Genomic DNA, 17,338 nt, shown 5'->3' on the forward strand with positions numbered 1-17,338 from the left:
GAGGGAAATTCAGTCAAGCCTCAAACTGTCTTGATGGCAATAAGAATAAAATGTGTGGTGCACATTAAAGTCTCTAAAGGGAGATTGTGTAATGATAACTTTTAATAACAATATGGTTTCTGTGTATTTATTAAATGTAAATTTCATAATTTCGCCCGCTGCACGAGAGGAGAAATAGTGTTGGCTTTGCCACTATCCTTTTTCTCGCCAGTACAGTTTAGGAAACAAGTTCATAATCCAACATTAAGGGCAGCCCTGAGCAGAAGGGACTATGATGATCAGATCATATTTGTCCCACCCGTTGCAATATCTAACCGTTCTGAATCTTTCATTGGATTAGATCAAGTTGACCGACTACGGATGTACAAAATTAATTAGCAGTATTTTATTTGTGAATTAAGAACAAAATGGCATCCACTCTCTTTAAAACTAGGCACTCAATTGTGCCTTTTGGCCTGTGACTTTGCATCAATTCTAAAATTGTTGTCATGGAATTTTGCAGGGTTGCTTGAGAAACGGGAGGTTCTGCACCTAAGTGTTTTTATAGAGTCCTCTGGAGTTGTTTTCCTTAAGGAAATGTTGACTTTAAATGCCATGCATCTTGATGGAACTATTGCTATGTTTAAAACAGCGATAAATACTGAGGGGCAGAAATTCGGGGCGTCTTTGTATTTGTATCACCCTTGATCTTTGTACACATTTGAAGGTATGGCCAACTCTGAGCTTGTTGAACTGGCAAAACTTTGGTCTGTTGAAGATCTGAGTATGTGGGTGATTAATTGCTATAACATGCTACAATAAAGAGACAAAGGAAAATGTATTGGTTTCTTAAATATAATAATTGATTGTATTATGAAAGCCATTCAGGATGGGCTTTAGTTATAATGAAGGGAGACTTTTATCATTAGGGTAATTATTCGAATGCAGACCAGGAATCAGGAAGCAACAAAGCGCTTTCCAACCATGGGGGGAAAACCAGTGAGCGATGCAGAGAAACCAGGGAAGGGGGAGCTAACAACAGGGGAGAAGGAGGGCGGCAATTTGGTAGCAAGTGATCTACAAGCAACTAGGGAAAGAAACTGTATGGAGCAGAACACCCAATCTTATTTAGGGTGGGGAGTCAATGATGTATGGACCTAGGTGTTAGGGAGGAGTCACTCCTTGAAGAGGTGGGTCTTGAGTTCCTTCCTGAACTGTAGAATCGATGGGATGAGTCTGATGTTGATTGGAAGGAGGTTCCAGAGTCTTGGAGTATAGACAGAGAAGGCCTGTCTTCTGGTTCTTTTATTCCTGCACTGGCAGAGTTCAAGTCTACACATGCTCTCTTATCTGCTACATCGTGGGCCTCTGGAGATGTTGAGTTTCTCAGTGAGGTAGCTTGGGGACTTCAGGGTGACAGCCTTGTAGATGATGTAGCAGGATTTGAAGATGATACAGGCTTGCCACAGAAGTGCTGTTCGATGAGGGTTGGGGTGATGTGGTCAAATTCATGAAGTCCTTTGATGAGTCGTGCTGCAGCTTTCAGAATATATCTCAGGGGTTCCAGGGTAGCCACTGCAAAGCCTTCTAAAAGGGCATTACAACCATCCAGGTAGGAGAGGACCAAGGCTTGGACAGCAGATCTGAAGTTGTTTTCTGTGACGAAGGGCCTTATTTTCTGCAGGAGAGAAAGTTGGTACCAAGCCGTTTGTGTGTTCCTTTCTACGTGCTATTTGAAAGAGAGGTGTCAGTCAAGGTCGAAATCCAAGGGACTTGGTGTACGTAGTTAGCTGGGGTGTGAAACACTCCAGGTTCTTAGCAGAGCGCCTGGTCTGGATATCAAGGTGTTCAGTGTTGTTGGTCAGCAGTAGTAATTCAGTCTTGGATGGGTTGAGCTTCAGGTAAGCACTGTATATCCACAACTGGATCCTTGTGAGGCAGGTCTTGAGCCTGTAGATATCTTCTATGGAGGATATTTCTATGTAGAGCGGCATACCATCTGCATATTGGTGGATGTGGATGTTTTGCATAGTGAGGAGTGTTCCGAGTGGTCCCATGTCAATATTGAAGATCATGGGGAGACGGTGGGTCCTTGCTGAACTCCTCGGATGATGGGTAGAGTTGGAGATCTGGAGGAAGCCATTGCACAAACTGGTGGCAATTAACAGGGTAGCATTTGAACCAGCTGAGGTTGATCTCACTGATACTCATGCAGTGATGTAGATGGCCAGTGCTCTACTCTGTCGAAAGCTGCTGAGAGGTCAAGGAGAACCAGGAGGAAAGAATGCCCATTATCGAGGATTTTAAGGGCATTGTTGATCACCTTGATGGTAGCTGTTTCTGTGCTACATCTGGGTCTCAAACCAGATTGGTAGGATTGTAGGAGGTTGTTGGATTTGATGTGTTGGAGGAGTTACATGGCTATTGCGTGCTCAAGGATCTTACCTAGGTCGGTAGTTGCCAAGGATGCCAGGGTCCAGACTTTGTTTCTTGAGAAGCATGAGGATTTGTCGGATCTCGAGGGTTAAGGGGAAGATGCCTTGAGTTAGGGAGCTGCTGATGATTGTCAGGTATGGGAGGAGTGTTTCAGTCAGAAGCATCTTGAGTAGGAAGGCAGAGAGATTTACGTCCACGTATGATGTGGCCTTGAGGGGTGCTAAGGTGGCAGTGAGGTCTTCCATAGTAAGTATATTGAAAGTTGTCAAGGTAGTTGTGGTTTTGTGACATGAGGTGTATAGTTTGCTGTCAGGTGTGTGGCTGGTATCTACGTGATGGCGGATCATGTTGATAATATTGATTAAGAAAGAGATAATGGCAGTGGATTTTTCGACGAAGTGAGGTGAGGGTGGGTCAGGCAAAGGGTTGATGCAGTGCTTGATGGATTTGAATAGGCTTTCCTCTCTCGTTGTTGGACTTGGATAGGGTATTTCGGTAGTAATTGGCCTTGGCAGTGGTGATTATCCATCTGCATGTAGCAAGGAGTTCCTCGTGCAGGGCAAGGTTGGATTACTGCTGGATTTGCACCAAGTCTCTTCTTATTTTCTGATGGTTTTATTTGTTGAAGGTGAGTTTGTGAGTGTACCAAGGTGTGGATGATTTAGGCTTAAGGATTCATTGTTTCACTGGTGCATGGTGGTTGATGTTGGTTTTGAGGGTGGTGGTGTTAAGTTGGAGAAGTGAGTCGCAGTCCTGGTTAATCAGAGGTAGATCAGCACATGTAAGGAGAGGGACAGCATGTGCATTGAACTTGCCAAGTACTGCACACTCACTCTGTGAGCCATGACACCCCAAGATTGACATGGGACCAGAATCTAGCACAGATTAGAACACTAAGGAAATGTGTGTTTGCGGGCACAAAGAAAGAAGGAGAAGGTATGTGCACAGCACAATAACATCAACTAGAAGAGAATACCAAATCCATGTGGTGCAGGGAGCTAGAGCATGGGTCTGCTAGGCAGCCATGTTGAACCGGTCTGGTTCAAAGATGGTGGACAGCGATTTCAAGCACTCAGTCCCCAGAGAACTAGTAACAGACAACTAATACATGATAACAATAAGACAAATAGGGAAAACATATGAACGCGAGATGAACCTGCAAAAGGCCCCAGCCAATACCATGACACCATGTCAAGAACAAAAGGGCCCTTGAAGGCTGTGTCACAGTGCAAAAGGGGGAAGTGGCTAATGGAATGGCTGTTAGGGCGGGGTTTCATAGAGCTGCTGTGTTAGGGACAGGAGCAATAGGAGGAGTGATCAGAAGGTGGCTAAATCTAATAGTTAACCATGAGAGAGTTTAGAGAGAAGCTGCAAGAAGCCTACAGGATCTATAACCAAGAAGGTGGCAGAAGCCAGAAAGGAACTACTTGAGAGGTCTGCTAGCAGCTCTAGTTTATATCCTAACTGGAGCACTCCGGCTGCTAGAGTTGGACAATAGGAGACTGAAGAGTTGTCTCCCTGCAACAGCTGGAGCCTGGAGCCAAGATAGACATGTGTACAGGCACATTATAAATGACTTATATCATATCATACTGGAGACTCTCAAAGCTGTAGATGACTTTTTAGTGGACTCAAGCAACTTCATCTGGTGGGCCATAATTACTCCAACCTGAGAAGAACCGAAGTAACAGCAAGAAAACCTTAACCAAAGAGTCCAATATGGCAAGAGGGGAAAGAGAAGAACTAAACCTATGCTCTTTACCCAGTGAGCCAGTGTGAACCCCAAAACATATACTGCAGGAAAGCCACAGATATGCAGAAATAAAGTGCTACAGCCGAGAAAGAAGCATGCTTGAATGTTTTAAAATTCCTTGAGACTGTGATGGAGCTGACAGATGCTGCCAAGGCATGGTGATCCTAGGACCTTGTTGGCTAGGGAGCTGGACAATGGACCCAGAACCCCAGGTCCTTTAGGCTACATTCTTGGACCAGAGTTATTTACACGACCACTCTGGCTCTGTTGAACCACGGTTTTCTGTTTTAGATACTTTACCCATAAGCCCATTAGGGGTTTTCTCAATCTTGATCCTAGGTTTCCAGGGCAGATGGGACTGTGCCTAGGGATAAAAGGGTAGAATTTTGAACAGGTGAAGCCAGACCCAGACTAGAGAGAAAGAGAGGTATCCGGTGCACACATGGGATGCTCACAAGCATGTGCTAATTTGATTCTCTGCAAACGTTTGTGAAACGGGTCCAAGATACATGTTTGTAGCAAGGAATGTTCTTCCAGTGCCCAGACATCCTGTGTATTCATATACATTTTTATTCTCAGTCAGTCAAACAAACTTTTATTCGGCATAAGAGCATTTAGTTCTAAGAAAATCTTCATTGAAAGGTAAAAATACCCTAAAAAGCATACTATAAAAATATTTTGTTGCCGGTTATTCTAAAATACAAGTAGCATTTAAAAAACCTTCAGATACAGAAAGAACATTTAGGGATTTCATAAAGGCAGACTGTGTATAGACGGTTAAATTAGGTATAACATGTTCTAAAAACGAGTAATAAAGTTCTGTTCGGGGCCTCATTACATGGTAGGCAGTAACCATGGCGCTATTAGCAGGTATTTTACCGTGTCCACCTTGGTGGATGGCGGAATTACCGCCCTACTCCAAGGTGAGCGGCGGCAGTAATTACCCATTCACCAAGGCACTTCCCCATTCCCATTTTTGCCCCCATAGGGCTCAATGGGAATGGGGAAGGCGCTAATTACGGTACAGCAAATTGCGGTACCGTAATTAGCACCAAGGTCCCTTAGTGGGCCTGTTCCTTAACGGCTGGTTTTGGTCAGGTCCCGCAAAGGGACCTCGTAGTAAGACGGTAAGGGTTAATGGTGACCGTTAACCCTTACCGCCTTCCGTGTACGGACAGTTATTCTGTGGCGGTTAAAAAAGACAAATCAATTCAGACAGTGGTAGACATATTGCTCATCCCTCAACGGTTGTTCTGCGTCGTCGGGAATTATACGATAATTCCTACAAGGACAGTATTGCACGCAGCCTTGTAAGGGGGTCTCCATATTCTATGGAGACTACCCAGTCACTGTGATGACATGAGTTTCCTGAGGGGGGATATCCTCATTGGTCCCCTTATTTTGGATTGGGGTTTGTTTCAGGGCCCTCATTCTCTGGATTCATGCGCTGTGTGAGTGTATTGCGTCGTTGCAAAAACAACATGAGGCCGCGCAGACTGTCTTCGAAATTTCATGGCTTCACCTGTCCGATGAATCCCAGCTTCCCTCAAAACTGATTTCAAATAGGAGTGTCTCAAATTTAATGTTATGCGGCAGATCAGCAAATAGTATTTCACAGTTTCACGTACAGACATGAGACACCCCCAGACCCTGGGTCGGTCCATGATTTTATAAAGGATGCTGTTTGCATAATCCCTAGCTTCAAGCATACATACAATGACCATTCGTATGATGGGGCAATCTTATCGAGATAGGTGTTATACCCGACCATCATCCTAAGCAAAAGGTACTCTGGCCCCAATTCGAGGTGCACTGCTTTCACTTCAAGCTGCTCCCTTGCTCTAAATCTTGCGTTTTTTCTTCGTCAATCTCTTGACAGTCGAACCTATTCGGTCCGCCGGGCGGTCCCATAGATATCTTGCTCCTAGATCAAAAAATGCGTTCTTCACATGTGTGACCCATTTTCCCCATCCAGTGACATTAAATGGATCAGAGCGTTTTGGTATGTCTCTAGACCCTCCATTTCCCAGAGTCTTTCCCAATACAGGATTGGCTTGAGAGCAACCAAATCTCCGACCGGGAAGACCTCAAGCTCCAACCAGCGCTGATGGGGTGCTATTAGGGATAAGGACACATTTTTTCCAAAAATCTATGTTCTAATGTGTTCAAATACCCTGATTTGACATAGATCGCCCCATACCTCTGAGCCATAGTTGGATGCAAGCAATGCCTGTTTCCTATATATGTCTAACGCCGGGGATACAGTGCCATTACCATGTCTGGTAAAAAAAGATTGGCTTGCCTCACTTTACTTCCACAGGGTGATGCCTGACTTGTGCGCCTGTTCTGTCCATCCACCTGACTCTTGGTACCTGATGCCCAAATAGTCCAAATATTTGACCTGCTCCAATTTTGTATTATTCACTTCGATTCACAGGGGACCATGTTTTGTGAATTGCAGCTTAAAAACCCTGTCCTTAGTTTTATCTGTATTTAAATCAAGATGTAACTCTTTGCATGTGGTCATAAAGACTTGCAGTGACATTTTTAGGCCTTGAGGGGTGGTTGCTAGGATGACCACGCCCTCAACATAAAATAATGCTGGGTATTGCACTGCTGCCATCCTTGGGAAATCCTGACGGTCCCTCACTAGTGCATCTTTGACTTCCTGGATGTATATGCTGAAGAGCAAGGGTGCCAATACCCACCCCTGTCTCGCACCCTTGTTAACAACAAAGCATTCTGTCTGCTCCCTCCCGAGCCCATAGCGCACAGTGGCTTGGTTCTCCGAACAGAGCAGTATTACAGCAGAAACTAGCTGTGGTGGGGCATTTCGAGTTGAGAAAATTTGCCATTGAATATTCCCTGATACAGGGTCAAGCGCCGTCCTCAGATCCCAAAATACAGCATAGAGCTTCCTTTTCCACAGCACTGTGTATTTCTGGATCAGTAAGAGCAGAAGATAGCCTTGATCCACTGTCCCCCTATTCTTTTGGAAACCTGCCCGGAGGTCACTGATACTGTAATTAGTGTCCACCTATTCTTGGAGGTGACTAAGTACATTTCCTGGGGAATTGCTGCCTCCCTTTATGTGCATGGGTATTTGCACTGATATTAGCCATGATTTTGGAACTATCCCTAGTGCAATTGCTGCGTTAAAGAGTTTACGTAATATCGGGGCCCATATTCCCCTCTCCAGATGTTCTCCAGTTTTAGGCTTTGGGAATCAGGTATAAGATATCAGGTGCACACATCTGATGCTCACACACATCTCCTAGATTGATTCTCTGCAAACGTTCGTGACACGGTTGCAAGATACATGTTGGCAGCTGGGAATGTTCTTCCAGTGCCCAGATATCCTTTGTTTTCATATACATTTTTATTCTATGGTAGTCTGATGTTTCAATTTTGTTTTTGTTGGTATCGTATAAAAGCAAGGATTTATAATGTTTGACATTATTGATTTGTTCATAATGTGATCATGCTATTATGCTGCTTCTATGATTGTACATTGATAACGCTATCTTTGAATATATTCCCTTTCATTATTTACCACACATGCACACAGGTCCTGGGATGAATGCTTATCGTAAATAAGCCAATGGCCTTTATTTACAAAGGACTCAGTAAAGGAAAGTTCCAGAACATGAGATGCCAGAGCCTAATTCCGGATTTCTATTCAAGAGTTATGAGTAATAGCATCCCGCAGTGAGAAGGACAACTTAATTTGTAAAATAGAAATTCCAGTTTGGATTTTCTATACACTCTTTTCTTGCATTGACAAGATAATGGGAGCGTGTTGTTCTGTTTGTGGTGTTATTTTCGTTTGCCATTATGAGGCACTCTTAAAAGATGTCAGTTCAATTAATTAAATTGCTTTGTTGTAATTTCCTTCGTGGGTATTACTTTGACATTTTACTTGGATTTATTTTTTGTAGGGGGCCCCTCCCATGCCACCCTTCCCCATCACTACCAACCCCACCCTAAACCCCACCCGCCCGCTTTTAGGCCTTACCCTACAAATACATATGCTGTAATCTGTAATCCTTTTTTCCAAACATTAAAACTGCTGCCCCTTTCCTCTGCAGCCCACAATGAATGCTACCCCCAGATGAGTGATGGATGCCAACAGTTCTGCACTCCAGGATATGACTCCTACCATTGCTCTTGTGCCTCAGGGTATGATCTAGGAGAGGATGACAAGTCTTGCATTCCAAAAGGCAGGTATTCTTCAGATTTGAGAATGTAAAACCCTTCTGTTAATGTGCCTATGGATAGACATGCAATCAATGCTTCACTTGAACTTCAATTGTCTTCCAACTTTATTTAATTCATGTTTTTATAGCGCACAAATAACGTTTTTTCAAAGCCCTTTTTAGGGGGGACCTGGAGGGGGAAAATTTGAAACATGGGAAAAAGGTAGTAAGGTTAACAATTGATTGTAACATACAAGATACAGCAAGTTAAATTAGACCAGAAAAAATTGCCCAGGTAATGAAAACACTTGTAGGTCAAGAGAATGCAGCTCATCCAGGAAATGTACTATGTTAGTTTTGCTTGCTATCTATTTCTTGTTTGCTAGTGAAGTGCTAGTCAGATGTAATGGGCCAGGTGTGGTCTATCTAAGGTTGGTTATGACAGAGTTAATATAAAGTCTAATTGGTAGTAGTACCCGGCGAGAGGCAAGCAGAATGCAACACGCATTCTGATTGGCTCTCACTGGGTCATTACCAGGCCGAGAATCCCTCGATTCTCGGCCGGGATTCCAGCTGCCTTGTCCATGGCGGGGGGCGTGGCAGCCCCTCAGCTAATGAGGATGCTCAAAGCTGGGCTATCCCCACTCCGGGCCTCCCCACGGCTCAGAAGCTGCCTTCGCCCCCCGCCGGGGACTCAGGTAAGGTTAACACTTCTGTTCCCAGCACGTCTGCTCCCGATGGCTGTCATGGAAAGGGAAAACGGACTCTGTTTTCCCTTTCCCAGCGGCCATTTTCTTGGTCGTTTTTCTTTTTTTTTTCTGTCCCGAAACGCTGCAGCGTTTCGGGACAGAAAAAAACTGCTTTTAGTGCCCCGGTCACGCAGATGAGTAATTGTTTTCTGATCCTGTCATGATGTAGGAGATGGCCCGTAAGTAGCAGTTGCCATCACCTTTAGTTTTAAATATACGTTGTGGTTGTCCAAGGTCCCTTGTTCTTCCAAAGTATGCAGCATTATCAAAAGTAAGGCCAAGAGTGGTGCTAAAATACTTTCTTCCTGAACTTGGTAGTGGGTGGAAAGTCTTGGTCTGCTTGTGTTTTTATAAGATAAAGATGTCATCATTGTCTGGTTGTTCGAGTGATCTTTTGGGTGTCTTTTGCTTTGGTCATTCATCGGCAGAGTCACTGGAATAATCATCGGGGAACTGAGGTGGTGGAGAAGCCTCTGCATACTGGTTAATGTTAAGGTTGCTGGCATGGTAGGTGTTGCTCAGTATCTTGTTGGTCTTTTTTTTCTTAAATTTAACTCGTCCCTTGGTCAAGGATTCCACAACTCTGTAGGGTCCAATCCATCCTGGTTCCATCTTTGAACCCATGCAATGAATACAGCACTGATTTTTATATAAATGGTGGAACCAGCAGTGATGTCTTTGTTGCTATTGTGTCGGTGATCAAAGGCACGCTTCTGGTGTGCCTGGGCAGAGTGGATATTGGTACTGACAGTTGAACAGAGCTTGTCATGGATGGTTGTCAACGTAAACAGAACATCAGGGGTGGCATCCACTGAAGGGAGCATGGGGCCCACAGTTTCATCTTCTGAGGGTTTGAGGTCTATGGGAAGCTTGGCCTTCCGTCCATACATGAGCTCAAATGGAGTGCACTTGGTTGAGGCATGCACAGATGTGTGATACACAACCAAAACACTGGGGATGAACTGGTCCTAGTTGTTTCCTTTGTCATTGACAAGCTTACTAAGATATTCTTTGAGTGTTTGATTGACAAGTTCCCATTGGCCATTTATTTGTGGGTGGTAGACAGATGAAATGCAGTGATCTGTTTGAAAATGCTCCATCAGGTTGTCGATTATGGTGTTCATAAACTCTCGTCCCTGGTCGTTAATCAGAGTGTCCATAAAGCCAAGGTGGCAAATAACGGAGTAAAAACAATGGCTACTAATTTGCCACTCTTGTCTGGAACAGCTGTTGCTTCAGTCCACTTGGAGAGGTGATCAGTGGCAGCAACTATATATCTATTGCTGTTTGATGTTTCCTGAAGGGGACCAATCATATCAATCCATGTTGGTGAATGCTGTTCTTCATTCCTTTCCAGAAATAACGGTCAGAGATTTTGGCCACGAATCTCGGCCAAAATGACCACCCGAGATTAAGTTGGCAGGACTGGCCTTCAAGATAGTTGGCAATCAGCTTTTTGTGAGAACTTCCTTCTTCCCATGGTAAAGAATCCCTCCTTCAGCTCGATATGGCTTAGCTGTTTGCCTGAACTGAGACTTGGCATTTACACGTTTCTCTGTAGGTAGATTGTAAATGCACTGGGGGTACTTTTGTTGTGTTACAGTGTAGAATCTCACAAGCTGGTCATACATTTGGTCTTCCATAGTTGAGAACTAAATTTAAAATAATTTGAATAATAATAATTTAATATGATTCGTATCTACGTTAACCTCCATCAACGGGAAGAGGACATTTCCTTTAACTCTTAAATTACCCTTTATCAAACTGATAATTTACGATTCCGTAACTTCCAACAACAATTCAATGGAATTGCACGCCTATTCGACTTCACTGCAGCCTCACTTGCTTCGACCGCTTTTAAAAACTGCTTAAATTGATCAAATTGAAATTTTTACTTCTATGTATACGCTGTTTAGATATCGGCGAAAGTTCTTTGCCGGATATCGGCGGAAGTATGTTGTCGGCCTGGAGGGGTATGGTCTGGCCCCGTCTATTTTAAACCCCGGGTATAGTTTGGACTAGGACACTTCATCCCCCGGGGTATACTCTGGCCTGTCCCAAATATTATGGCCTAGGCTAGATTATACCTGGGTATATTATAGCCTAGGCTAGATTATACCTGGGTATATTATGGCCTAGGCTAGATTATGCCCCTGTAGGCCACATCATACCCCAAAGATATTATACCCGGGTATATTATGGCCTAGGCTCGATTATACCTGGGTATATTATGGCTTGAATTTGGTTATTCCCGGGTATATTATGGCCTAGGCTAGATTATACCCGGGTATATTATGGCCTAGGATACATTATACCCGGGTATATTATGGCAGGGGTTCTGATGGGGCATATTCTGGCCTGGAGGGTTTTGGTCTGCCCAGATGAAAGTTCTCAAGGCTCTTGTCTCTCCCCTCCTGTCATCCTTTATGGAAACTTCTGGGTTTTTTTGATACAGGATTTGGGTGCCTGGATGGCAAATAATTCACTAAAACTGAATGGCAGTAAAACAGAGGTCCTCGTTTTGGGAACAACTAGTACTCTCACTTACTGGACTCCTGATTTTTGTCCGGCTTCTCTTGGCCCGTTTCCTTCTCCGGCCCCTGCAATAAGAAATCTGGGGGTAAAGTTTTCATCTTCTCTTGCTATGACTGAGCAGGTTGGTGCAGTCTGCAAATCCGGTCATTTTAAATTGAGCACTTTGCAGAAGGTTCTTCCCTTCATTCCTGGCCATTTGCATGCCCCTGTGGTAGCAGCATTGGTTCACAGTACGGCTGATTATTGTAACTCGCTGTACTACGTCCAACCACGCTATCTGATAAATCGCATTCAAATGCTCCAGAATGCAGCAGCCAGAGTATAGTTTTGCGCCCTCCGGCACGCACTCACATGTCACCGGTCCTGAAACAGCTGCACTGGCTTCCGATTGAAAAACAGATCTTGTTTAAATCTATGTGCCTAGTGCATCTAGCTTTTTACAAAGTTGGAGCTGAATATCTTCAGGAAAAATGTGTTCATTATGTTCCTGCCCACCCTCTTCGCTCTCTGGCTGCCCTATTACTATCAGTCCCCCATGTTAGACGGACTCGAGCCGGCGGCTGTGCCTTTTCCATGGCAGCCGCAAAAGCATGGAACCAACTGCCATGGTCACTTCGTGCTACTTCTAACCACTTGGCCTTCCGGCGGTCCCTGAAGACCCTTCTTTTTTAAATGTATCTCTGCCCCACCTTCTTCTGCTCAGCGCCAAGGTGCCTTTGGGCGTACGTGCGCTTTATAAGACTATATAACATAACATAACATAACAGTCTATTTTAAACCCCCCGGTATAGTTTGGACTAGAACACTTTATCGCACAGTGTATACTATGACCTGGGCCAAAGTATACCCGGGTTTAATCTGGCCAGAGATTATTTTCACCTGCTACATCGGCACAGTTTTCCCACGTTGTTGGTATTTACTTTGATGGATTTACCCTACACCAGTGCTTCCGGCTGAGGTGGTATCAGCGCCGGTAATTCTGGCAAATGTGTTCCAGCAAATGTATAGTTTGCTGGACCAGTAAAAGTGCAGGTACATGGTTTTACCAGCACTTTTACTGTTTTCCGGCAAAGTTTTAATGAGGGGCAATCTCCCTAGATTTCACTTATGAAACATTTCTCCAATAAATGTATACCAATACACCCATTTGTTGTGGTGGGCTCTCTTAAAGCCCAGTTGGAAACAACCCTTCTAATCAAAGCATGAGTCATCAATAGAATACCACAATTCTCTAAACATCTGCAATGGTGCAAATTCAATCACAGTGCAATACCATGGGACAATGTCCCCTGTATGTTTAGGCACACTGTAACCACTTATTGGAGTAATAAATCCCTTCTTAATCCTATCTATGCATAGACGGTTTTAGCAAAATCATAAATCCTCATTGCTGGAAGCTAAGCAAATCATAATTCGAAATACACGGCAAGAATAAAACATAACCTCTTTTTGCAGTGGCACCTTAAAGCAAAGCATAAACCTGAAATGATGGAAGGAAAGCTCTTCAGTCCCTAAATGTCTGAGTAATTAATAGCACAGATTTGCATGTGGGGGGAGAAGGGAACCCTTAATCGGTGCACATCCTCAGAGCTTGTCACTCAGGGTTCGCAGTCAAACCACCCCAGCCTCCGGCAGCATGTCGTCCCTCTACATTTAATATGGGTCACTACCAGTGCTTAATTTTCCAGGTATAACTAGGAACTTTTGATAAGGAGGGATACTTTTTTGTGCATTATGTCTGTAACTTGCAGCATTTATTTGATGTTAAATTATAAATTAAAACAATTACTAGTCTATAATGTGTATGTTTCAGCATTATTTTTCTCCTGCACTGTCTGCAAACTGCTAATTGGAATGCCTAATATTCAAGGCAAAACTGGCAGGGTTTTTACCCAATATATATTTCATTTATAAAACCTTACACTTCTACAAGTCACATCTATTATTACACCCCACACATTTGTTATGGAGGGAACGTCCAATTAAAATGCACACATCCTTTATTATTAACTGCTTGTTGTCAGAGAATAATTCCCCAAACAGTGCACAAAAAGAAGAATACTCTTCCACAGCGCCGAGCACAAAGACATCACCTACATAAAATGTAGCTAATTCTTTCAATGCATCAGAATTATCTGACCTAGTAAAACGTTTAGGGTCAAGTGCTGAGAATTTATTCCCAGCATTTCTGAAATCTTGAAACCTCAGTGTCATCTGTGCAACAAAGGTATCAAAAAGAACATAGAAGGTTTCTAGCTTGAATGCCCGCCTCCCACTCTCTAAAGAATTCTCATCAGCTGCTTCATCATGAAAGCTTTTCTCAGCCCTCTTCCTTTTTTCTTGAAGGTGTGTTGATGTCCCACACTCTTCAGCCATGTTTCTAGCATCTGTTTCAAACCGATCTAATTTATCATATGACCGAAGCCTCTCCAGTTCCTTACTGCATGTCACAATCATGCGTTCTGCAGTTACTAAGTCAATTGTACTACTGGCAAATATGTTGGCAGTGCATGCACACGTTGCAGTACTTTGTGCCAAAACCATATTAAGAATGTAAACTCTTGAATTGTGTTCCAAATCCCCTGTGCATCCCAAAGTGCGTTCCCATTTGCATTTGGGATGCATCCAGTGGATATTCAGCGCAATGCTGTACTAATTGCTACAATGTTTTGTTTCACCGGAATCTGCTATCCTATTAGGACTAGCCATCTAGTGTCAGATAGCATTTTTATTAATGCCAGGGCTGTTTCCTTTAGGCCATGCTCTTGTTGCTCTTCCTGCAGAACTTTCATGCGAGGCAGACTGCTTGTAAGGAAAGTGTACAGCACCTTAAGTGTACCAGAAAATAAGGTTCCTTTGATACACGAGTGTGCTGCAACAATCAGCACTAGGTTTAAATTGTGCGCACAACAGTGAGCACACATAGCTATGGGTGAGACTTGTTTCCCAAGTGCCTGAAGTCCAGCAATACATCCGGACATGGCGCTATTTCTTTATGGCCGCCGCATCTTCTGAAATATGCATCTTAATGGGACGAATGGTGCTCATTTGTGGATTTCTTAACAGCAGCAAATCAGTACATATATTCTACATAGCAAGTCTGACAATTAACAAAGCAAAGTATAGTGTAGACTCTTGAGGTAGTAAATGAAAATGAAGGCTGCTCATTACTGCCTAAAAGAAAAATTGTAAATTTGGTGCATGCAAAAAATCCTCTTGGTAGAAACCGCTAAGAGTTTTTATATTCTGATTTGTGAGCTGTAGCTTCTCTCGGACAAAGAATATCACACACATTCCTGTTCTTACGATACGTAATGCTCTCCTAGTCATTAATTGAACATGTCAGATCAGCATTCATTTCTAAAAGATGGCAATGCTTGCATAAAACTGAGTTTATTTAACTTACATTAAGGTTGTAATTCCATCTTACTCTCGAAAATTCTCCACACAGGGTATTCTCAATGCAAGGTTTAGAATGAAGTCTGGGGTCTGGGGTGCCAACATTGCGGACTGTATGACTTCATGTGAATAAAACTCCTCACTCCATTGTTAAGAGCAAATATTTCGTCAAGAATGCACTTAGTGTGCCTGCCTTGGGTGTGCGGGCCCCACCTTTGTTACCAGCTCCGATCACATGCCCTGTGATGTCCTCCTGCAAACACTGCTGTGCCTCTTGCACTCTTCAGTGAGGCAGTCCATGTGCTGATGGTTTAGTACCATTGGCACTACTAATGCTGGCCAATGTAGTTCTTTCAGAGAGTCGGGAACCAACTCCCCCCATTTAATTTGTAGTTAAATCTTAAAGGGGGGATATGTCAGCAGTCTCGCACTGCTTGGTGGGCCATGTGTCACACCAGTGCAGTCCCACTGGAGTCTGGAACTCCAAAGTACTGAGTTTGCTTGGACGGTTATAGGCGCACTCTGGTTCCCCGCTCTAATCACCTGCCTCATAATGTCCTCATCCAAATGTTTTAATGCCTCTTGCCCTCACGTGCTCATGGTTTAGTACCATTGGCACTGGGACTGCTGGTCACTGTAGTTATTTGAAGGGGTCTGGAACCATCTACGCCCACCATTCCTTTAGTTGTTCAACCTCAGTGGATAGATGGTCATTTTTCCACTCTCATTAGTGGTTCATGCGTCAACCTGGCGCAGCCCCTCTGGAGACCGGAACTCCAAAGTAGCGTGCATGTCTTGGGGAGTTTAGGGCCCACTCTGGTCACAGCCCTAATCACCGGCCTAGTGATGTCCCCCTCAAATGCAGTCTTTAGGGAGGCTGTCCAGGTCTTGATGGTGTAGGACCATTGGCGCTAGGAATGCTGGTCACGGTGGTTATCTCAGGGAGACAGAAGCCAATGCCCCCAATTCAATATCCGTGTTGGAGGTGAGCCAGAACTCTTCACTGTTTGGTGGGGCATGGGCCACGCTGGTGATACTCTTCTGGAGTCCGGAACTCCAAAATAGTGTGCTAGCCTTGGGGTGGGGGGACGACATTCTGATCCCCAACTCTAATTACCTGCCCAGTGATATCCTCTTGGTTCCTGACAGCCTCAAATGACTAAAGTGATGCGAATACCCGGCAACAGTAGCATGAACCATGTACACCCGCACTGCCCTTCTGCTGCAACGCCTCCATGTGGATTTTATAAGGCATGCAAATGTTTGGATGCAGCATTGAAAAATCAATGAGGACTGTGTCATTTATAAATGTGCACTCAACCTGTCAACCTAATGAAATACATTTCAATCATCATAAAAAAATCTGCATTGGATTACTTTGCAACAAGAAAAATGGATACCTTTCAAACGTAGTGCTTAGTGTTTGTGTCTTTTTAGCTTGCAATTGGAGGGTAGCACAGGTACAACGCGCTGGTCTTAGAAGCAAGATCACGCATAGCAACAGAGATTCGACTCCCGCACCCGCGCTTAGAAACCGATCTACGGTACGGCATTAGCTGTGTTATAAAAATAACAATTACATTTCATTCATTTACCTTATTTTCTTTTTTCTTTTCCATTTTGGCTCTGAAATTCACCAGAAACTATTTGTGTGAGCATTATTTTGCAATTGGAAATGTATTTGTCTTACTGGGGTCTTCCCTGCCTAACGGGTTGCTTATTTATTCCATGCTTTGTTCTGATGTCTTCATTTGCAAGTTGAAAGTCTTTCAGTGTCCCTAAATTGCGCTCGATCATTCAGTTAAAACATGATGGCTGACAATACTGCTCTAAACCAGTAGATGTCACAGTCACCCCATTTTTCGAATCCCTGCAATCGGATCTTACATTTTGAGTTAGGTTATTTTTGTTGTAATTCTCTGAAGGGAAACTATAATATAGAAAATAGCAGGTTTGAGCTTTGTACCATATTGCACTCTTGCTTTTAAAAAGCCTGAATGCAATTAATGCATAAGCATCAACGATTTCTTCTCAAGAACTGAAGGACTGGAACATTCATTGCCCTAGTTTGATTGGATTTGATTTTTATGTTGGAATATTTTTATTTCAGTGTATTTTTTGACTGCTGATTATTATTATTATTATTATTATTATTATCATCATTGTTATTGTGCTATTTATTGAGCAAGGACCTAGCTTCAAGGAGTAACGGAGTGCTTTACAGAGGACAGAGGTGTACAACAGTACAGATGCATAACAGAGCGCTTTTCAGAGGTAACAACAGAACACAG

At 43.5% G+C, this 17,338-nt stretch overlaps 1 protein-coding gene across 1 annotated transcript in view; it reads left to right on the forward strand.

The window, feature by feature from the left end:
- The window catches only part of PROZ (protein Z, vitamin K dependent plasma glycoprotein), a 248,373-nt gene that overhangs the window by 129,532 nt on the left and 101,503 nt on the right, over nucleotides 1-17,338 (forward strand). Inside the window, exon 5 of the mRNA XM_069637169.1 lies at nucleotides 8,257-8,388. Coding sequence (XP_069493270.1) covers nucleotides 8,257-8,388 — 132 coding nt within the window. The remainder of the gene's footprint in view (nucleotides 1-8,256; nucleotides 8,389-17,338) is intronic.

This window comes from Ambystoma mexicanum, chromosome 7p, assembly GCF_040938575.1.
Source record: "Ambystoma mexicanum isolate Mex_15411 chromosome 7p, UKY_AmexF1_1, whole genome shotgun sequence".
NCBI lineage: Eukaryota > Metazoa > Chordata > Amphibia > Caudata > Ambystomatidae > Ambystoma > Ambystoma mexicanum.